At 40.3% G+C, this 24,524-nt stretch overlaps 1 protein-coding gene across 2 annotated transcripts in view; it reads right to left on the bottom strand.

The window, feature by feature from the left end:
• Positions 1 to 24,524, bottom strand: part of CLYBL (citramalyl-CoA lyase) — a 270,259-nt gene that overhangs the window by 98,303 nt on the left and 147,432 nt on the right. For both annotated transcript variants that reach the window (XM_066236156.1, XM_066236155.1), the window contains exon 2: positions 17,399 to 17,585. In XM_066236156.1, the coding sequence (XP_066092253.1) occupies positions 17,399 to 17,585 (187 nt within the window). The remainder of the gene's footprint in view (positions 1 to 17,398; positions 17,586 to 24,524) is intronic.

A 24,524-nucleotide genomic window follows, 5' to 3' on the forward strand; every position in this document is an offset into this window, starting at 1 on the left:
GGACAGGATGTAAGACCTAATTTATTAACAAAAATTCAATTGTATATGTGTTTGAGACCTGTATATTGAAAATTGTACAAAGCATGACCTTAGTTCTTTGTTTCATTTTGTCAGTATAGAGGCATCTATAAAAGATTAAGATGCACTCCATACTTCATACAATTCCTGAGATGGGGCATGACAAATAAGAAATAAAGAGGACTACTAATTTCCACAACACATGCTTCTATTTTTTCCTCCAGATTTTAACAGATTTATGGTGCTCCTGTTAATGTTGAAATAATACATATATTATAAGTTATCATTATGTTGACCACATGTAACTCATTTGTTCAGCAAATGTTTGCTGAGTACCTACTATATACTGCACACTACAGTAAGCTGTGGGGGGTACAATGGCACCCTCTTCACAAAGCTGAGAGTCTACCAGGGAAGCAGATGTGGAACAAGGCATTACATTAAGGTGTGATGACTGACACGATGGAATAGGTGAACCAGTCACTTCTGTGTGCACCCAACCAGTCTTCACTGCTGTGTTTGGCTCTTCAAGATACCACCCCACAGCAACCTGTCCTGGAAATTTGATATAGGGCACCGTGGTTCACTCTGTTAGGGCGAGGAAAAATTTGGCAAGTTCTGTATGACTCTGCTAATAACTTTCATTAGCAAATGAAGTGAGCAGCTCTAGGGTATAGATTGCTTCATTTCCCAATTTATTATTAGATGTGTGATTTTGGGCAAGTTGGTTAACCTCCTTTACTTTCCTTACCTGTCAATGGTGATAACAATAGCACCTCTTTCATAGTTGCTGTTAGCATGCAATGAGTCTAACTATGCAAAGAACTTAAAAATACAGTAGGCGCCTAACCCTTGGAAGATACATTCCAAGACACCCAGGGGATGCCTGAAACTGGGGACAGTACTAAACCCTATATAAACACCATGTTTTTTCTGGTATGTACATACCTACAATAAAGTTTAACTTATAAATTAAGCACTGTAAGAGATGAGCAACTAATAATAAAATAAACAATTATGCCTGACCATGCAGTGGTGTGGTGAATAGAGCATCAGACTAGGACATGGAGGACCAAGATTTGAAACCTCAAGGTCACCAGCTTGAGCACAGGCTCATCCAGCTTGAGCGCGGGCTTACCAGCTTGAGTGTGGGGTCGCTGGCTTGAGTGTGGGATCACAGACATAACTCCATGGTTGCTGGCTTAAGCCCAAAAGATTCTGGCTTGAAGCCCAAGCTCACTGGCTTGAGCAAGGGGTCACTCACTCTGTCATAGCCCCCGGTCAAGGCACATATGAGAAAGCAATCAATGAACAACTAAAGGTGCCGCAATGAAGAACTGATGCTTCTCATCTCTCTCCCTTCCTGTCTGTCCCTATCTGTCCCTCTCTCTGACTCCCTCTCTGTCTCTGTCAAAAAAACAAACAAAAAACAATTATAACAATGTATTGTAATAAAAGTTATGTAAATGTGGTCTATCTCTCTGATAATTGATTTGCTAATATAGATGGCTACTAAGTGACTAATGGGTGAGCGACATATATGGCATGGATACACTGGATAAATGGATGACTCATGTCCTGGGTACGACCAAGAGGGACAGTGCAAGATTTCATTACACTACTCATGGATTGTTACTGTCTGGGATTTTTCATTTAATATATTTGGACTGTGGTTGATTGTGGGTAACTGGATAGCAGAAAGCTAAACTACAGATAAGGGAGGACTACTGTTGTGCTGGCACAGCAGAGGTACTTATAAACGGTTTCTAAGTACTGTGTTGTACTTAGAGCACCTTCAGCACCACGGTCAGCTCCACACCTTTGTCCTCTGAGGAAGTGCAGATGATGGAAAGAACGATTGTGGGAAATTAATTGCCTTTAGCTCAGAAATGGGCCTAAATTCAAGGAGGCTGTCAACTTCCAAACAACCAAGAATAAGGTGTGATAATGCCTGTCCCCTTCTGACCCTCAAAGTTGAAGGCTTATATGTGCAGCATGTCTCCAGGGGAAATATGGAAACGCCCAGTTGTGTCTCCCGGCCCAGAGAGCCATGACTGCCCTGATCAATGGCAGTTCTGTATCTGGTTCTCCTTACCTCTTTTGTCTTGACTCCAAAATTTGGCTTTTCATACCCACTTCAGGCTTCCTTTGCTCTGACAGCCTATTTGGAACATTTTCCATTTATTGCCTCTGTCTACTTTGCCTTCCCCCATGCATCTGTCCATCACAGCTTCAGGAAAGAGACACTTTTGACACCCGCTGTGCCCTGCAAATCTGCACCAGTTAAACCAGACATCAACCTTCCCCTGCTACTAGGGAAGGGCAATTAGACAATATGGATGATAGGTTTAGTGAAATAGCCTATTGCGGCTCAACCCTAGCTTTGTTCTTATACCCTGGGATTCTCCAAGAATTCACCCTCTATTGAAAAAAGTTGAGTAGTCTTTGGGAATTCCATTTTCATCTCAGGCAGCTCACTGGCTCATCTTTCTCTGTAGGCTTTTGCTCTTTAGACAGATGTCTAGGGAGGTCTTTTGGGTCTAGTTATCTAGAGCTAATTAATACTTTGCCAAGGAATACATTGCTTCATAGACTAGCCTTGGCTGGAAATTCAGGGCTCAACTGCTAACATTTGGAGGTTAATTTCTGATCAATGAATGGCTAGCACAATTGCATCACATGGGGGGAAATTGCAAAAGTATATTTGAAACAGATAGCATATCTTTGGTAGAAAGACAGGTTATGTCATAAGTTAATTCTTGACTTGGCATTTGTCTCTTTTCCCATTAAAACATCATCTTCCCCAATCTTACTTTTTGCGATGACATGGATGGACTTAAGAGATTATCATGCTAAGTGAAATAAACCAGTCAGAGAAAGAAAAATACCATATGATCTCACTTATATGTTGGACCTAGTGAATATGATAAACTGAGGAACAAAATAGAAACAGAGGTAGGGTCACAGGAAACAGATGGACAGCTGTCAGAGGTAAGGGAAGAGAGGATGGGATCAAAGAAGGTGAAGAGATTAGCCAAATTATACATACATAACACATAGATACAGACAACAAGGTAGAAATTCCCAGAGGGAAAGGGAGGATAAGGTGGGGAAGGGGGCAAAGGGGGTGAAATGGGGGTGAAAGAGACTTTGATGGGCATGGGGACATGATGAGGTGGGTAGAGGGTGTTATATCTAAGTGGGACATGACACTTGAAACCATGTCAACCCAATACATTAAAAATAAAAATTAAAATAAATTTAAATTTAAATCATGTTCCCCTACCTATGACAGCAGGTAAAATATAAGAATTAAACCTCTACCACTACCACCATCACCAACATAAGGATCTCTGCTATATTTAAAAATATGTGGCAAAAGTGTGATATTGTATTTTAAGTATCATTTTAAATCAGAACGTTAAATTATTCCTTAAAGTATTTCCCACCTATTTATTACGGAAAACATGGTGGTATTTAATACTTTGTTTTGAATTGTGGCCACTAAATAAGAAAACGAAAAATATACTATTCTTCGATATTAAGCATGGTGCTCAGCAAGATTCCCTGCGGTCTCTCTTTACTTTGGTGACGGCTAGGTGTCCTTGGTTCTTTAGTCACAGAGATTTAGCAAACTGAAACTTCTTGGGCTCATTTTGTGAAAATCACCTGAGGTCTCCTGATAAAAAGAAGAGGTTTCAATTGGCAGCTACATTTGGAATAAGTAAGTTGAATAATTTTCTCTGGTCTCCAATCTATTTCTCACTTCATTTCTGAGGAAATGGCTACAGTTTCCACTTTTATAGAGTTTCATTTCATTGAAGCTGGGTTCCTTGCTTTCAAATCTTAATTTCGGGCTGGAGTTCAAAGACCTGTTTTATTATCTGTGCCTGGCCTTTCCATAGTCAGGTATGTCATATTAGAGATCATACTCAGTCTTATTTAATTGTATTCCTAGGAATTGCAGGAAAAGAAACAACTGGCAATTTGAAGCCCACATCTCTTTGTAAAAAGATTTTGTTGAGTTCATTAAATGAAAATTGCTGACTATTATGACCCTAATAGTGATATTTTAATTCCTGTATTAAGATGACGCCTGTTTTGAAGAAAAAAAAAAATGAGGGGCCAATTCAGTAAGGTCACAAGATACAAAATTAACATACAGAAGTCAATAGCCTTTCTATATGCCAACAATGAAACATTTGAGAATGAACTCAAAAGAATAATCCCCTTCATGATTGCAACAACAACAACAAAAATATCTAGGAATAAACATAACAAAGAATGTAAAGGACTTATATAATGAAAACTGTAAACCATTGTTAAGGGAAATTGAAAAAGATATAATGAGATGGAAGAATATTCCTTGTTCTTGGTTAGGAAGAATAAATATAATCAAGTGGCCATATTACCCAAAGCAATATACAAATTTAATGCAATTCCCATCAAAATTCCAATGACATTTTTTAAAGAAATGGAGCAAAAAATCATCAGATTTATATGGAACTATAAAAAACCCCGAATAGCCAAAGCAATCCTAAAGAAAAAGAATGAAGCTGGGGGCATTACAATACCTGACTTCAAACTATATTATAGCGCCACAACAATAAAAAAAGCATGGTATTGGCAGAAAAATAGACACTCAGACCAATGGAACAGAATAGAAAACCCAGAAATAAAACCACATATATACAGTCAAATAATTTTTGATAAAGGGGCCCACAACACACAATGGAGAAAAGAAAGCCTCTTCAATAAATGGTGCTGGGAAAACTGGAAAGCCACATGCAAAAGAATGAAACTGGACTACAGTTTGTCCCCCTGTACTAAAATTAACTCAAAATGGATCAAAGATCTAAACATAAAACCTGAAACAATTAAGTACATAGAAGAAGACATAGGTACTAAACTCATGGACCTGGGTTTTAAAGAGCATTTTATGAATTTAACTCCAAAGGCAAGAGAAGTGAAGGCAAAAATTAATGAATGGGACTATATCAGACTAAGAAGTTTTTGCTCAGCAAGAGAAACTGATAACAAAATAAACAGACAGCCAACTAAATGGGAAATGATATTTTCAAATAACAGCTCAGATAAGGGCCTAATATCCAAAACATACAAAGAACTCATAAAACTCAACAACAAACAAACAAACAATCCAATAAAAAAATGGGCAGAGGACATGAACAGACACTTCTCCCAGGAAGAAATACAAATGGCCAACAGATATATGAAAAGATGCTCATCTTCTTTAGTTATTAGAGAAATGCAAAGCAAAACTGCAATGAGATACCACCTCACACCTGTTAGATTAGCTATTATTAACAAGACAGGTAATAGCAAATGTTGGAGAGGCTGTGGAGAAAAAGGAACCCTCATACACTGTTGGTGGGAATGTAAAGTAATTCAACCATTATGGAAGAAAGTATGGTGGTTCCTCAAAAAACTGAAAATAGAACTACCTTATGACCCAGCAATCCCTCTACTGGGTATATACCCCAAAAACTCAGAAACATTGATACGTAAAGACACATGCAGCCCCATGTTCATTGCAGCATTGTTCACAGTGGCCAGGACATGGAAACAACCAAAAAGCCCATCAATAGATGACTGGATAAAGAAGATGTGGCACATATACACTATGGAATACTACTCAGCCATAAGAAATGATGACATTGGATCATTACCGCAAAATGGTGGGACTTGATAACATTATACGAAGTGAAATAAGTAAATCAGAAAAAAACAGGAACTGCATTATTCCATACATAGATGGGACATAAAAGTGAGACTAAGAGACATTGATAAGAGTGTGGTGGTTACGGGGGGAGGGGGAAGAGGGAGAGGGGAAGGGGGAGGGGGAGGGGCACAAAGAAAACTAGATAGAAGGTGACAGAGGACAATCTGACTTTGGGTGATGGGTATGCAACATAATTGAACGACAAGATAACCTGGACATGTTATTTTTGAATATATGTATCCTGATTTATTGATGTCACCCCATTAAAAAAATAAAATTATTAAAACAACAACAACAAAAAAACAAAACAATGAGGGGGGAGGGTGCTTTTGTTTGTTGTCTGGGTTTTTTAAATAACTACTCCACAAAAGAGGACAGATTATTTAAGGGTACAAAGAGATTGACAAAAGACTGAAAACACTTTACTACTTTTATAAAAACCTGGATAGGTTTTTTTTTTTTAAGATTTCTTTTTTTTTCTTTTATTTATTTTATTCATTTTAGAGAGGAGAGAGAGAGACAGAGAGGGAAAGAGAGAGGAGAGAGAGACAGAGAGAGAGAAGGGGGGAGGAGCCGGAAGCATCAACTCCCATATGTGCCTTGACCAGGCAAGCCCAGGGTTTCGAACCAATGACCTCAGCATTTCCAGGTTGACGCTTTATCCACTGCGCCACCACAGGTCAGGCTGGATAGGTTTTTATATCAGAACCTCTAAGAATCAAAAAGACCTTGCAGAATTGCTATGCACAGTTCAGCTTTCCATACTGTTCCCAAAAGACACAGATACCCCAATTCTTACTGAAGAAAACTCTCAAGTTCACAATTCTTTTAACAACGGCAAGGCTCCTGGGAGAGGAGCCCTCCCACCCTAATTTCACACCCCTATTGAAGAGGAGTTAGCTCCCCATGTCCCATACACATTTAATCATTCACTGCCCGTCAGTTAGGTTTCTCCCTGTGGGGAGAGCACACCTCGCTAGTCTACTAATTTATTTCAAAGTGACAGCATTGAGGTATTTAAAGTTTAGCCAAATGGATTTGTGTGTGTGTGTATGTGCTTAAAATGAAGTCAAACAAGAAAGCACGCCATAAAGAGAACACACGTTTGGAAGAGAGAAGGACCTTCCATATGGATGGCAAGTAAAGGTGTTACAGAGTAACTCGGGTTGACTGGTTTAAAATGAGTGTCAGGAAATTATTCATATTACTCAAAGATTAACGATAAGCCAATGACCTTGATTAATATTTGCTGTTTCTTAATGAGTAACTCATTCACAATTGTAACGACTGAAGGTTCTGCAGATTCTTTTATTATTATTATTATTCATTTTAGAGAGGAGAGAGAGAAGGAAAGAGAGAGAGAGAGAGAGAGAGAGAGAGAAGGGAGGAGCAGGAAGCAAGAAACACCAACTTCCATATGTGCCCAGGGCTTCGAACCTCAGCGTTTCCAGGTCAATGCTGTCTCCACTGCATCACCACCGGTCAGGCAGGTTCTGCAGATTTTAACGGGAGTCCTTGTATGAATTATTGCTCATGAAGAGGCACCTTGATAGTGGCTCACTATGAGGGACACCGTCACAAGCCCCTTGCCTCTACAGCTTTGTCTCCTCTGCCACTAACTTTCCTTAAGGCCTCCCATGTGTCCTGATATCCAAGACGGATGGAGGAAGCAGAAGCATTTACAGAACATTGCCTGCGGGAGGCAGGTGACCCTATGGAACTTCTAAAAAACTGACCATTGCTTAGAAGGCAAATGGCTTCCTTTTGCTTTTCATAATGGGAGTCAGCTTGGGCACCATGGACCTCTTGGCAGCTGTAGGTCCTGTGCCAGGCAGAGCAGGTGGTGGGAAAGGAAGCCGCTGCTCCAGTCCCCACGGGCCAGGGGCTTCCCTGGCCATGGTGCTGAGGGCAGCTCTCCCGAGACACACCTTCCTCAACCCTACAGCAGTAATCCTCCCTCAGTTTCCCATCGCAAGGACAGTCATCGTGAATGAGCGTGCTCAGGACCCTGACCTCAGCCCAGTGCTCTCTTGCTCTGAACTGTTCTCCCAGGGCCTCGGCCCTCATGGGCAGATTTGGCCATCTTCCTCGGCCTTTTTTTTATTCCTTTCTTTTGAGAGAAAAAGTGGTATTATGCTGCTCTAGAGTCTTTTCTTTGTTTACAACAGTTGAGAGAGAAAGTTAAAACAATAGGAAACTCCATGACATTTTGAGCAAAATCCTACCTGTGCCAACATATTATCCTATGACAGGCAGAAGTCTAAGGTATGATTCAATACCAGCAAACCTTGGCATTCTAAACAATCATCAGAGACTCGAAGTGACACATCCGACCATGCTCAGGAGTATAGTTAATATGTTTGCTCTTTAGGTATTTATCAAACGCTAATATAGCATTTATTATGCACCAGGCACTGTTCTAAGTACTTAAAAAATATCAGCCCATTTAATATAATTCTGTGGAGCAAGTATCATTTTTACCATAATTGCCCTTATTTTACAGAAGAGGAAACTGAGGCACAGAGAGGTGGAGTAATTTTCCCAAAGTCACACTGTTAGGATGAGATGTTAAAAGAATGCAGCCACAATTTGGCTCTGAAGTCTGCGTTCTTGAGCATCAGATACATTCCTCTATGTGAAAGACACATCTTAAGCAACGTGCTAACTATCCATTCTCCTAAATTTTAAAATTTTATTCCTTTAAAAAGGACACTACTGCTCTAGAGAAAGCAATAGTTATTTAGCACTTAAGATAGAGTTTACAAAGTGCTTTTCTATGTGAGTCTCACAGTTGGCCCTGTGGTGGGCAGTGCAGGTGTCATTATCACTAATCTCATGGGACAGATAAGGAAACAGGCTCATGAGATTACACGGCTCAAATTCCCTAGCTAGATAGTTGAAATAGGGAAATTGCAATGGGTCTTCTGTTGCCAAGTGCCCTACCCTTCTCACTGAGCTAGGTTGCTGGTATCAAAGTAAGTTGCCCATAAGTGACATCCAAGATTTTATTAGCTTATGTTCCTATAGAAAAGCCTTTTGTAAATCACAATTCAGAATTCCTCCTTTAACTTCCTGAAAGGTCAATGTAAGACCCTTCTTGACCATAAACTCCTAACCTATCCCCACTCTTTATAAATTAAATTAGAAAAAATAACGAGTTTAAGCTTATACAAGTTGCTTCTGTGCTTCAGAGGGGAACCTTCCCTCGGGAACTTTTATATGGTACGCTCACCCAAACAAGGAAACATACCCAGATATACAAAGGTAGAGGAGACGGAAAACAGGAAATCTAACACGAGACAGAGGCGAAGGAAATGCAGTCCAGACTTGAGGGGAACAGAAGATCCAAGGAGCGATTTCTCCAAGAAAATGAAACTAATAAGATACTAGATGATTCTGAGTATACTATGAAGAGATTTAGACAACTAGTAAAGAAGTGGGTGTTAAATTAGTGACAACTGAATAAAAAACTAAGCCAGCAAGAGAGAGAGAGAGAGAGAGAGAGAGAGAGAGAATTATGAACTCCAGGGAAAGTAGCAGATTGGCAGAAAAGGAAAGGTAATCAGTTCATTACAACATAGTTCAACTCTAATTAGTTTTTACACTGAATATTGATCCCACAAAGTCATACACAGTTGTAGTGAGATAACTGAGGGGTGGCACACACATTGGGGATAGGGTGTCAGTGGGACAGAAATAAATCCCATAGCAGGGAGTCAATATTATGCTTAAAATTGGGGTGGGGGACCCGAGAAGTATATTATTTAGAGTTATAGGAATGAATTTCACAAGAATAAGCTAGAAGAGGTCAAAGGAATTGTCCCTGGAGAAGGGAAAAGGACTAATAGGGGCTGCTTTATTTCATAACTACTTGACTCTTTATGTATAAGTATAAATTTTAGATTAATTTTGTTCAAGTTTATAATCTTCTTTATTAAGAATGGTTACTTTACTTTTGGCAATATGGCAGACCATATTCTCTGAAGTGCCATCTTACTATTATATAAAATGAATATATTTCAACAAAAGTATTTTTTAATGCCTTGCTAGGATTATAAGAATGTAAGGTAATTTTTTAGAAGCCAATGTAAAACAACAACAGTAACAAAATGAGTTGGATTTGGATTTACAAGAGATCATAAAAATAAGAAGACTAGGAACCAAAAGCTTCTCTCAGACCTGGTATAAGGTTCCAAGCCTGAGACGACTACAAAGTTGGGGAAAATAAAAATGAGCAGAAGCAAATACAAATTCTGTTTGGAGAAAACCTTCCTATTCTAAGCCCTTATAATTCCCAATAATTAATTCCAATCAATATGGGTTCATAGTATGAGTATAACTCATCAAACAACAAAAGCAATTTAGATGAAAAAATTCTGAAATTTTCACATTCAGCAGACATGAAAAATAAATAAAACTACCATATATAAAAAATGTAATCACTAAAATAAAAAATTCAGAACATAGGTTAAATAGAATAGACACAACTGAAAAGGAAATAGAAAAGTATTGATTAGATATGAAGAACTAATTCAGAACATAGCATAGAGAGAAAGGGACAGAAAATATCAAAAGATATTAAGAGACAAGGAGTATAGAATAAAAAGCTCATACATATGTCTATTTGGCATCTCTGAAGGGAAATATAGAAAGAAAGGAATAGAAATGATATTTAAAGTATTAAGGGTAGCCTGACCTGTGGTGGCACAGTGGATAAAGCATTGACCTGGAACACAGAGGTCACCTGTTGGAAACCCTGGGCTTGCCTGGTCAAGGCACATATGGGCGTTGATGCTTCCTGCTTCTTCCTGCCCTCTTCTTTCCCTCTTTCTCTCTGTCTTTGTCCTCTCTAAAAATGTATAAATAAAATCTTAAAATTAATAAAAATAAAGTATTAAGGGTGGAATTTTATAGAACCGATAAAAGACATGAATCCACAAATATAAGAAAAATAACTTCTACCACGTGAAGGAAGGGAAGGAGGAATAAACCAACACCAGCCAATACTTTAGGAACCCTTCAGCACACCAAAGACCTTAAACACCAGCCAAAGAAGAAAAGATTGGTCACCTGGTTTTTAGGTGACAACAAAGTCTTCAGAATTAGTAATAATAACTAGAAAACAACAAAATAATGTCCTCAAAGCTCTGAGAGAAAATAATTATCAATCTAGATTTGTCTATCTAGCCTAACAGTAAAGATATTTTCAAATAAACAAAAACTCTGAAAGCATAGCATCAACACACCTTTGCAAGAGGGAAATTCTGAAGGATGTACCTTGGGAGAAGGAAAGATGACCCGAGAAAGAAGGGCTGAGATTCAAGAAGAAACAAAGAGCAGAGAAAGTGGTAAACTATGTAGGTTAAACTAAATAATTATTGGATATGTAAAACAATGATACCAGAAATGTAAAATTCATAGGTTTAAAAGAGGTAACTAAAATATTGGGCAAAAATAACAAAAACTGCAAGAAGATTATTGAATTTAAAGCTTTCTAAAATTCTCGTGTTGCCCAGGAAGAAGCTGCAGGTTGATTTTAGGCTTTGTTAAGTATACTTGGTAAAATTTTAAGAGTAATCAATAAAAGTTAGAAATACAATCATAACTCCTAGCTCTAAAGACAGAAAAAATGGACTGATAAAATAAACCAAAAAAGTCAAATAATCTTTAAAAGGAATAAAAGTGAGAAAAAGAAAGAGAAGAGGTGAGAAAACAGGACAAAATATAATGGTATATTTAAATCTAAATTTATTAGTAATTAAATTAAAAGTAAGTGGATTAATATTTCAGTTAGAAAACAGAGATTGTCCACATGGATATAAAAAATTTTAAGACAATAGGAGACATAGTTAAGACATAAAGATACAGACAAGTTGAAAGCAAAAGCTGAAAACAATATATTAGGCAAACTCGAACCAAAAGGAAGCTAGTGCTTTCATTCAGACCACATAGACAAACTTTAAACAAAAAAAGAACACTTTAGGGTATAAGGAACATCAGTGCATAATAATAAATAATTCAATATATCAGGAGGATATAATAATTCTAAATTTGTATACACCTAATTTGTATACAAACTATGAGCAGCAAAAATTGACAGGACTACAGAGACAAATTGGCAAATTTTCCATTGGAGAGTAAGTTTCAACTAGCTCAATAACTGACATATCAAGCAGATGAAAATCAATAAAGATTTGGATATTTTAACAATAAAATGAACAGGCTTGGTCTACTGGGAAACATACACAATTCTGCGTCTCATAAACAGAAAATACACATTCCTCTTAAGCCATGTGAAACATTTACAAAAAGGCTCATGTAGTAGGCCATAAAGAAGGACTCAATAAATTTCCAAAAATCAGCAGCATTTAGATCACATTCTGTAACCATCATGCAACTAAGCCAAAGGTCAGTAACAAAATAATAAATTAACTATCTACTGTATACTAGGAAATTTTAAAATTCGAAACAGCAGTCTCTGTTGTTCAAACTGGGGTCTGCAGACCACTCTTGATCCACAAACTCTGATTATGACCATGCCTCTGGAGGTATATATGAAATGTGGAGTATGAATTTAGAAACTTCTATAGCACTTGACATGGCTGCAACACCCAAGCAGTATTTAATTTCTGGCAATTCTTTATTTGGCAGGGGGGTGGGGAGGGTGGATTTTCTAAAAGTATAAGTCCACAATAGACTGTAAATGTTTACAAAATAAAACACAGTAACAATAGAACCTGGCCGCTTGGCGCAGTGGCACAGCATCAGCTTGGTGTGTGGAAGTCCCAGGTTCAGTTCCCAGCCAGGGCACACAGGAGAAGTGCCCACCTGCTTTTCCACCCTTCCCCTTCTCCATTCTCTCTATCTCTCTCTTCTGACTCCTGAATCCAAGGTTCCATTGGAGCAAAGTTGTCCCTGGGGCTGAGGACGGCTCCATGGCCTCCACCTCAGATGCTAGAATGGCTCTGGCAGCAAGGAACAACACCCTAATTGGGCAGAGCATCGCCCCCTTGTGGGCATGCCGAGTGGATCCAGTTGGGTGCATGCGGGAGTCTGTCTGCCTCCCTGCTTCTAACTTTGGGAAAATACAAAAAACAAACAAACAAACAAAATAAAAAAACAAAGTAACAATAAACAAATAAAAATAACCAAACTATTTCTTCACCAGAGAGTTTGGGAAGCACTCTTATGTATATCATGGCTCAAGCAAGAGATCAAAATGTTAATTAAAAAATTCTTAGAGCCTGACCAGGCAGCAGCGCAGTGGATAGAGCTTTAGACTGGGACACAGAGGACCCAGGTTCGGAACCCCGAGATCATCGGCGTGAGCGCAAGCTCATCCGGCTTGAGCGCGGGCTCACCAGCCTGAGTGCTGGGTCACTGGCTTGAGCCCAAAGATCACTGGCTTAAAGCCCAAGGTCGCTGGCTTGAGCAAGAGGTCACTTGCTCTGATGGAGACTGCCCCCCCCATCAAGGCATTTGAGAAAGCAGTCAATGAACAACTAAGGTGCCACAACGAGGAGTTGATGCTTCTCATCTTTCTCCCTTCCTGTCTGTCCTTCTCTCTGACTCTCTGTCTCTGTCAAAAAAACAAGAACTTAGAACCAAATTATAATAGAATGTATGCATTCTTATAGTCCTATGTTGTTAGATTACAATTATTTACTATTTTTTCTGTCTCACCACCAGCCTTTGACTCTTCCAGCCTTTGACCACACAACCATCTTTGTTCCCCTCCCTCCTGCTTTGCCACGATGCCTGGTAGAGTAAGTACTCAAAACTTATTTAAATATTGAGTGTGTATATTTACATATTTAAACTTAAATATTAAATACATAAGTAATTAGGTAAATAGGTAAATAAAAATAGCAGTCCTAGAATCCTGCTTCTATTTATTCTTCTTCTACCTTGGTTGCCTCTCCCAAGTGTCAAAGATTCACCAGAAATCTGAGATTACTTGGCTTATTTTCACTGTGTCCCAGCAAGAAGGGGCTTAGACAGTCCATCTCCTCATGCATTAAACAATGAAAAGGAGATGATAAGAGGGGACTGGAGGAAAGTCTTTTCATCATCCATGCTCAGGAAGGTGAGCTGGTAGTGCCTTCCTTGATATGAAGGAGCTGCTTAAACACAAATTGGATTAGCAGAACAGGATTAGAGCCTGCTGGAAGGTATTATACACTTATAAACTTCTCTGGAAACTTCTGTTTTCATTATGAGCCCATACTCCACAGAGTCAATCAAATGAAATACTGGCTTAGTCTGTTAATAAAATGAGATATAAAATGAAGTGACTAACTTTAATAATGCCAAGTAAGTAGAACTAGGCAATTAACAATTCAGTTTAGCAAAACTACATATTACTAGATCACCTGAGAGTTTTAATATGTATTTCATAAGAAATAAACACACCAGAAATGGTCTCTAGTCTATTTTCATCGAAAATAATATTCAAACAAGAACGATGATTAAGAGGTGACTTCAAGAAAGAAAAAGGAATGTGAGAAGAAGTGTCAGACTCATCTGGACATTGCAAATGAATTGAAGTGCCCAGGTCTAAATGGATTACCATCCCAGGACACCGAACGAATGCAGATACAAACACGGAACTCCTGTCATAATCTCTGAAAAGCCATGGAGGACACAAAGGTGACAAAAGAGAAGGAGGAGTGAAGGCACTAACTTTCCAAAGCGAGGGAAAAGGTTAGTTATGGAATAGGCCCACAGATGAGCTTGAGGCTGATTACTGGCAAAAATTCTAGGAGATAGGAGACACAAATCTTGGTTTTGCCATTTAATGGCACTGTGACTTGGACATGTTTCAAAACTTTGCTGTAAAGATTCAATAAGATATATACATATAAAGCATTTAATATAGCACCACTTACATAGAAAACTCTCATTAATTGGTACTTATTACCATTTCAAAAAGAAGATGCTAACATCTAGGTACTGACATGGGTTTTTCAAGGTCAAGTCTCATTTACTTAATCTGATTTTCCTGGCAAGGTAGAGGTGTGGGGGAAGAAAGAAAGGTATCTTCATTTGGAAATGGCATTAGATAAAAACATATTATAATATCCTTGCAAAAAAACTGAATTTTAGGAGAGCTGTGTGAGTGAATAATTATATTCACAGTATTGATTCATGAGCTTGCCTCAGTTTCCTTATCTGTAGAAGGAGTATAATAGTACCTCACTTACGCAAAAAAAAAAAACCCTAGAACAGTGCCTGGCATTTAGTCAGCACTATATAAATGCTTGTTAAATAAACTAGAACAGGAGTCTCCAGTGGTATGCCTGGGCAGCACCTGACTCCAACCTCTTTAACATTTCCATTAGAAACTTGTTAAATTTTCATATGGCATGCTGGTCAAATGCTCAGATAATATAAATGTTGGATGATAAAATCAAATCCAAAAAGGCCTTGGCAAGCTAGGGATATGAAATGAAATATATATGATGAAATTAAATCCTGGATAAAGATTTTAAGAAAAAACATTTTTTTTTTTACAAGTACTAGCCTGGCTTGCGAGCACTTGCTGTGGATAAGAAAGGGAAATTTATTTGACCCAAAGCTCAGCATGCCTAAAGCAGTGTGTCCAGCAACTGACACAAGGTTTACCTGTATTAGGAGAACTGGAGTGTCCCGATGAAGGCATAGATACCAAGATGGTGGGCGTATGATGAGCTTAGGAGCACAGTGAACAGGAAGAAAATGTAAGGCAATAAATAGACCATATTTCCCACTCAGGTGGAGAGCAGAAAACATTCTCAGGTGAGGATAGAAAGATAGCCTTAAGATTTGTAAAGATGCCTGACCAGGCGGTGTCACAGTGGATAGAGCATCATCCTAGCATATTGAGGACCCAGGTTCAAAACCTCGAGGTCGCCAGCTTGAGTGTGAGATCACAGACATGACCCCATGGTCGCTGGCTTGAGCCCAAGGTCGCTGGCTTGAGCAAGGGATCACTGGCTCGGCTGAAGCCCCCTGACCAAGGCACATATGAGAAAGCAGTCAATGAACCACTAAGGTGCTGCACCTGCAAGTTGATGCTTCTCATCTCTTTCCCTTCCAATCTGTCTGTCTCTGTCTGTTCCTCTTTTTTCTCTTTCTCTCTAAACGAAAAAGAAAGATTTGTGAAGAAATGAAATTAGAGGTTTATCAGGGCACCTAATGGTGTACTGTCTGCCCTACATGCTAAAATAAATTACCCTCTAATTATGATTACTACAGGACTTATCTATTTCCTATAGGAAATCAAACTACTCAAAAGCATTTTATCAAAATTTTTCCTCCTAATAATCCCTGTCCCTGACAAAAGACATTTCTGTCATCCCACAGTATAGATAAGAAATTGAGGCAAAGAAGTAAAGTGAATTGCCCTGGGTCACATAGAACTGGAATTACAATTTAGTATCTAATCTTAGAGTGCACTACATGAGTTTTAGAAGGGAGTATACCGGAATCACATTATATCCTTCAAGAAAAGGCCTATTTACCTTAATCTCTGGGCGAAAGAAGATTAATTGTATTTTCCTTAAAGCATGCCAAAGATCTTAAGTAGACACTGTAGAGTGCACATGCTTACTCTAATCCTTTTCCAAATACTGTACTTGGAAAGCCTTAGTTTGACCATTAGAAAGATGCCAGAAATTAACTTAAAAAAAAGTTAAAGCAAATATTTGTTTGCTAGATTCTCCAAGAAAAGCAATGAATCAAGAAAGTTGTGTGGTACAGCCATACTATACACCAGGACAAGAAACTATCCAGACTGGCGTAAATTGAGATGCTCAGCTCCCTGTCTCCCAGCCTCACAATTTCCCAGCCCAAACTCATTGTCTAGGGACTGGGTAGATAAAGGTCAAGTGAAAGTATGTTATTAAATAAAAAAAAGTCCCATGCAAACATTAGTTATCATTATAATGATTTACATATTTCACCTAATTATTGAAGAAATCCATGTTCATTATAAAAACCTGGAAGTTAAGCAAACCAAAATGAATCAAAAGGCCTTGCTACGCTACCACCCATTAGCAGAACATTCTGTACCTCTTTACAATTGGATAATTCTCTGGTCAGAACATGAGGAATTCAGCCAAAAGCAGCTACCCTAAGATTCTATGCGCAGTTTCTCTTTAATTCAGTAGGGAAAATGGGGGACTTATCAGTAAAAGATCATCTTTTATTTTCTTGGCATTTGTCCCAGAAGTGATAAGACCGTTACTTAATATACCTGGTGGTAAAAACGAAGAAATAAATTCCTAATTGCTTCTTTCTGGTCTGAAAAATTTCCACCACATTTCTAGGATTAAGTCACTTATCCAAATTAGGAAATATCATGGGCAAAATGGACCGTGACTGCTTCTTTATTTATACACACACAGTCACATACACTGAAGGTCATGATTTTAAATACATGTTGTTAGATTCTTCCTTTCTCTTGGAGAAAAAAAGACACACACACTCAGAACGCAGACAAGGCCTGAGTCAGGAACAGATTAGTAATCAGCCTGAGGGGAGAACAGTGGAATTTTTCCAAACAGTGAGCAGATGCTACCAGGAGAGCACCGAATTCCAATCCAGTTCTTTTTACCGTCCTAAAAAAGACAACGCCAGAAAATAAAACGGTGCCGTTACCTTTTTGTTCACAGCCACACCATCCTCACAGTCGAGCACTGCGCAATCCACATTCAGGGACGGAACCTTCTTTATTTTCTTCTCATCATTTCCAGGCACATAGAGCACTGCCCTCCGGGGAGTGTACTTGTGACTGGATGAGGAGCTCGATCGAAGCCTGGGCACATCAGCTGCTGGAGACACTTTCCTGCCAGAGACATCATTGGGATTAGTCCAGAGGAGCATTTATTTACAAATTTTTGAAAGACCTGATTTTCATACAAAATTAAAATAGAAAACATGGATATCCTTTTTTAATTATGGCAGAACACAATCACAGATAATAATAACAGAAATAACCAAGAAACAAAATATCATTTTGGCTGAGTTTTAAAAATTACGTAACACTGTTTAGTGACACAATCTTCTGAGAAAAGGAGGGTGTACCTATTTTATCTTGGAAAGACACTTTAAGTATTAGTACACTGTCCAGATATCATCCGTGGAGAAAAAGGAAAGACATTTATATCCAAAAGTTCTTAAATAACAACACTATCTACAAGAAAAGTAAAAGAAAAGAAACAAGCTATGTAAGCATGAGTCTTTAGGTGTAGGCAAATGAACGATTCAAGTTCAATTCTAACAGATAAAGATAGTTGGCTACTTCTTGAGGAGAAAGGACAGTTGATGAGAAAAGACCATTACTAGCTCTATATTTGTGGGCTAGTTAATTACTGGAAACTTCAGATTCTTCATTTATAAAAATAATATTCATTTTGCAGGATGTTAAGAGGGTTAAGAAAAAGGAACTAATGCACTGACGTACTTAGCGGGAGCTTGGCAGATATTAGCTCCTTGATGTGGTGGTGGGGGTATCAAGAGTAGCAGCTACTCTTCCTTCCTAATGGAGAAACTCCAGCTGTCAGTAGCTCCCGCCAGCTCCTACCTACACTCTGCGCTCTCCTTCCTTTTCCTGTTGTACTCAGTCTGGTCTTAGGAAATACAGGAGGTTGGACAGAAGTTCTGCTGGCTCAACATAGCCTTCACCTCTCGCCTGGTCCATAGCCTGATACCATAATACATGGTGAAGGAAGGTGAAATCAGCTTCCATAATTAGGACCAGTTACATAATCTGCAGCACCAAGTGTAAAATCAAAATGTAAATTCCTTGTTCAAACTTTATTAGGAATTTCAAGGTGGCGTTAGAAGAACATCAAACTAAACACCAGACTCTTCTAAGCCCAGTCACACATCCATGAAGCCGGCCTTGCCCACAGCAGACAGACCTAAATGTCCTGAAGACTCCAGTTAAGGAAGGGTTAAAGTTCCAGCAAACTGGTAATGCCCTGCTTCACTCTCCCCCGAGTAAACAACATCATTCTTTTAAAAAATATGTCCGCTAGACTCTCCATGAAAGCTCTTTCTGGTAGTTACCCTAAGTTCATGCCATCAAATATTTTGAATGGTTGTAACATTTCGCTATGATTAGTGTGCCTTCTCATAATGCAAAATCCCTTTCTGTTTGGGGCCCCTTGATTCTATGAGGGCCTCTCATTCCGTCTCGCAGCCAATCTTCATAAACTCTAAAATTTGACTCTGAGTCTTATTTATTCACAAATAGACACTGTGCTGCATGAGGTATGATGAGATACAGAGGGTTTTTAAAGTGTACTTGTCTTGGAAGGTGGAGGATGATGGGGAGGGATTAAATGGTGGTGGAAAGAGATTTGATTTGGGGTGGTGGGCGCACAATGCAATGTACAGATGTTGTATATTATGGAACTGTACTCCTGAAACCTATATAATTTTGTTAGTCAGTGTTACCCCAATAAATTCAGTAAAACAACAACAAAAAAATAAAGTGTACATGTCTTAAAAGACATTTTATTTAATATAAATATATTATGGTCTGCTAATTGAAGAATGCCTAAAATACCTGTCATCATTTTGCAACAATAGAAAATATCGGGTTTATCTTTAAAAAGCAGAAAAATACAATGATGTAACAACAATCACATTTTACTGATCATTCACACTGGAAATCAGAATTTTCAATATACATTTCTGAAAATAGCAAAACTGCAATTGAAGGAGATAAAATTTTTGTTTTCTAGGAAGTGCTTGGGACATAACCACTTCTCATCAGGATGTGTTGCAACCACACGTGTAACAACCAAAGAGGGACCAGAACAGCTGTGGTGGAGAGAACATGCTTCCTACAGCTCCCTCTCCCCTTTCCTTCCCACATGTCTCTGACAGCTCAAACGTCTGGACATCTCCGTCCCAGTGGTAACTGACCTTCACTTCAGGAACACCGAGATTTCCTCCATGCAAAATAGTTTTTTGCCACCATTTTGGATCCGGCCACTATTATCTCCAAGCACAACGAATCTCAGAGCCCGAATCACCCAGACATGGCTGATGGGTCATTTGTGGCAAGGCAAGTCATACAAATGTCACAGACTAAGCACTAGAGCAAATCATTTGTAGGCAATTTACATGATGTATAATTTTTAAAAGAGATGGCCATTTAACTAAAATACTCTGCCTACATTAAAAATGTTTCTGGTTTCCCAAGGTCTTCCACAATCATGAAAAAGTTGTGCTTCGCATGCTGCAAATGGCTTTTCCAGTCTACCTGATTCATTACCAGCTAGAAGCAGCGGTCATTGGGACTTGGACATGAGCTGCAAAGTATAGAATGGTGACAACAATTCCAGTGCCATGAGGACTTTTCCTGGATGTGGACTTTTCCTGGACTCCTGCCCCCTGTGACAGCTCCTAACAGACTGAACTGTGGTTGGGTTGCATTTCTCAGGGATTTGGCATGGTGATGGGGCCAACTTGGACTTGGTGAACATGTTAAGGACACAACTCTTTTATGGATTCTTGCGGTATTGGCCAAGAGTTTGCTTAAAGGCTTTTAATCACTGTAAAAAAAAAATAGAAGACTGGATAAAGAAGATGAGGCACATATACACCATGGTATACTATTCAGCTAGAAGAAATGATGACATCGGATCACTTACAGCAGAATGGTGGAATCTTGATAACATTATGCGGAGTGAAATAAGTGAATCAGAAAAAAATAAGAACTGCAGGATTCCATACATTGGTGGGACATAAAAACGAGACTAAGAGACATGGACAGGAGTGGGGTGGTTACAGGGGGTGGGGGGAGGGAAGGAGGGAGAAGGGGAGGGGGAGGGGGAGGGGTACAAAGAAAACTGGATAGAGGGTGACGGAGGACAATCTCTCTTTGGGTGATGGGTATGCAACAGAACTAAATGACAAGATAACCTGGAAATGTTTTCTTTGAATATATGTACCCTGATTTATTGATGTCACCCCATTAAAATAAAAATTTATAAAAAAAAAAAAGTTGTGCTTATATTTTTCCCTGCTCAAAACCTGTCAACAACTCCATATAACCTTTCCTCAATTAATTAATTAATTAATTTTAAATGAGAGGTAGGGAGGCAGAGAGACTCCTGCATGTGCCCCAACCAGGATCCGCGGGCAAGCTCACTAGGGGGTGATGCTCTGCCCATCTGGGGCTATTGCTCCACTGCTCAGCAACCAAGATATTTTTAGCCTCTGAGGCCAGGTCATGGTGCCATCCTCAGCACTCCCGGGGCCAACCCACTCAAATGAGCCATGGCTGTGGGAGGGGGAGAGAGTGAGAGAGAGAGAGAGAGAGAGAGAAGGGGGAGGGGTGGAAAAACAGATGGTTGCTTCTCCTGTGTGCCCTAAACAGGAATTGAACCCGGGAGTTCCACACGCTGGGCCGATGCTCTACAACTGAGCCAACCAGCCAGGGCCACCTTCCTTAATTTGTATCCCACTATTCCCATGAAGCAACTATCCACCCAAGAAAAATTAGATTATGATCCTTTCCACATATGCTATATTCAGTTTCCATTATTCCTTTGTTTCTGCTGTGCTTCTGCTAGAAAAGTTTTTCTCTCAGTTTATTTGAACCTTATGGATCCTTCAAGCTCAGTTGAAGGGTCCACCTGATCCCTGAGCCTTTCCTGACCATTCATCTTTAGACTCCCTTATCTTTAAACTCACTTGTCACTCATAAGCAAACCAGAACCAGCAAAGGATTGATTCTGCTCTTAAGGCTAAAGTTAGCCTGACCTGTGGTGGCACGGTGGATAAGGTGTCGACCTTGCATGCTGAGGTCGTCGGGTCAAAGCCCCAGGCTTGCCTGGGTAAGACACATACGAGAAGCAACTATGAGTTGATGCTTCCTGTTCCTGCCCCTTGTCTCTATCTCTCTCCTCTCTGAAGTGAATTTTTAAAAAAAGGCTAAAGTTAATCAAGGTGGTGCAAGCTTTCTGGAGAGCCAATTGATGACACCAATTAAGAGATTTTTTTTTTTCTTCATTTTTTTATGAAGCTGGAAACAGGGAGAGACAGTCAGACAGACTCCCGCATGCGCCCGACCGGGATCCACCCGGCACGCCCACCAGGGGCGACGCTCTGCCCACCAGGGGGCGATGCTCTGCCCATCCTGGGCGTCGCCATGTTGCGACCAGAGCCACTCTAGCGCCTGAGGCAGAGGCCACAGAGCCATCCCCAGAGCCCGGGCCATCTTTGCTCCAATGGAGCCTTGGCTGCGGGAGGGGAAGAGAGAGACAGAGAGGAAAGCGCGGAGGAGGGGTGGAGAAGCAAATGGGCGCTTCTCCTGTGTGCCCTGGCCGGGAATCGAACCCAGGTCCTCTGCACGCTAGGCCGACGCTCTACCGCTGTGCCAAGAGATTTTAAAATGGATTTTAAAAGGTTTTTACACTTAAAATTACACAGTAATTTCAAGTAATTTGACCTAGTTCCTTCTGTGAATTGCTATAGACTGAATGTTCGTGTCCCCGTCAAAATTTAGATGTGGAAACCTAATCCCCAATGGGATAATATTAGGAGGTGGAGCCTTTGGGAGGTGATTATGTCATGAGGGTGAAGCCCTCATGAATGGGATTAGTGCCCTTATAAAACAGACCCCACATTGCTCCCTGACCCTTTACACCACGCGAGGACACAGCAAAAAGTTCTGAAATGGCAGAACAGTACAGTGGAAAGTGTTTGGGTGAATTATATAAAATTGCTGGTGTCTGAACATTTCTGACCTGCAAAAAATGGTAACTTTATATAGTTCAACCCAATATTGTGATTGGCAGTCAGAAGACAGGATGAGAAACATGCGTGATGCTAGTCAGCATAGCCCTGCATCAGGCATCGTGTCTCCAGAACCCTCAACAAGATCCTAAGCTCTCTGAGGGAGGGGTGGTCTTATATCTCCCGACACTGCTCAGCACAGGGTCCCGTACAGGAGAGGTATGCAATTCCTGTCACCTTGTTACAGGAGAAACATGCGTGATGCTAGTCAGCATAGCCCTGCATCAGGCATCGTGTCTCCAGAACCCTCAGCAAGATCCTAAGCTCTCTGAGGGAGAGGTGGTCTTATATCTCCCGACACTGCTCAGCACAGGGTCCCGTACAGGAGAGGTATGCAATTCCTGTCACCTCGTTATCTAACCAAAGCTGGCTTTCCAGAAGTGGGTACATAGGACTGATCTGCAACCACACTGTCTTTATTCTTCTTGTTCAAAAGTCGTTTTAGTCAAGCCTATTATTTATCCTCACTGCCTCTACTTTGTTATTACACATTTTGCTCATTCATCCATCCATTCATTCAGTGAGCACGTTCCTAGTAAGATGAGTGACCTGCACCGGCACACATGGCAGCTACCTAGGTACAAATTAGAGAAAGGTGCCTCCTTGTGCCTTCCAGCAGGTGAGTGCAGATGAACTGTCACTCAGTCCCTACTCCTGTCCCTTGGTAGGTGCCTTGAGCAGGGCACACCTTACACAACTGTATGCGGTGGCCCTGGCCCACTGTGCTGAGCCCTGGGAGGAGGCAGCACAGAAGAAACAGGACATGCCCAGAAGGGCCGGGGAGGAACAGCCAGAGGATGGCCTCCAGGCCAGGTCAGAAGCTTGTGGGAAAAAGAGACCAAAGGTGGCAAACCTGGACTAAGAAGAAGAAAGGTGTAGAGAGGGTCAGGCTTCAGGTTCTGCGGCAGACCCCGAGGTCCAGGAGGGGGCTGGCCCTGGGCCGGCGGCAGGCCGGGTCCCGGCTTCCCCAAGCCCCCTCCTCCATGTACTGCTGGTGTGTCCTCTCCTGTCCCATATCCGGCTGCTGTAAAACCTGTTCCCTACTTGACTTGTGTTCGGCACTGCCGACTGTGTATGAATACACTTGCAGTAGGTGACAAGATCTAACTTATTTTATCTTACATATTTGGAGTTAGGGCCTCTTGATAGTCAACGTGTAAATGTATTCAGACAATATGCACAACAAGGGCTTAAGATGAGTTGAAAAATATCTGGTAGCCTTATGGTGAATTCTCTCTACAGAGGGGACCCCCCCTTTTTTTTATAGACAAGACATCCTTCAGCAGGCATAGGAGGTTCTTGCGGTTGGAGGGGGGCCTCCTGGCCTTGTTTTGGCCATCTCCCTTTTCTCCCCTGCTCTGATGCCATTTATTAACCATTTATGTAACTAGAGGCTGGGCTAGTCCCCAGTGCTGCAGGGGTGCTCTACCCGGGAGTCAACATAACCATCAGCTGGGGAGCTTTTAAAAACTGTCCAATTGGAAAAGCAACCTGGTCTCAACTCTCCAGGCAGAGGAGAACAGAAGCTCCATATCCACGCATGCTGCAAATGGCTTTTCCAGTCTACCTAAATCATTACCAGCTAGAAGCAGTGGTCATTGGGACTTGGACATGAGCTGCAAAGTATAGAATGGTGACAACAATTCCAGTGCCATGCGGACTTTTCCTGTGTGGACTTTTCCTGGACTCCTGCTCCTTGTGACAGCTCCTAACAGACTGAACTGTGGTTGGGTTGCATTTCTCAGGGATTTGGCATGGTGATGGGGCCAACTTGGACTTGGTAAACACTACTCTTTTATGGATTTTTGCGGTATTGGCCAAGAGTTTGCTTAAAGGCTTTTAATCACTATAAAAAAATAGAAGACTGGATAAAGAAGATGGGGCACATATACACCATGGTATACTATTCAGCTAGAAGAAATGATGACATCAGATCACTTACAGCAGAATGGTGGAATCTTGATAACAT

This window comes from Saccopteryx bilineata, chromosome 6 (assembly GCF_036850765.1).
Source record: "Saccopteryx bilineata isolate mSacBil1 chromosome 6, mSacBil1_pri_phased_curated, whole genome shotgun sequence".
In the NCBI taxonomy this organism is placed as follows: Eukaryota; Metazoa; Chordata; class Mammalia; order Chiroptera; family Emballonuridae; genus Saccopteryx; species Saccopteryx bilineata.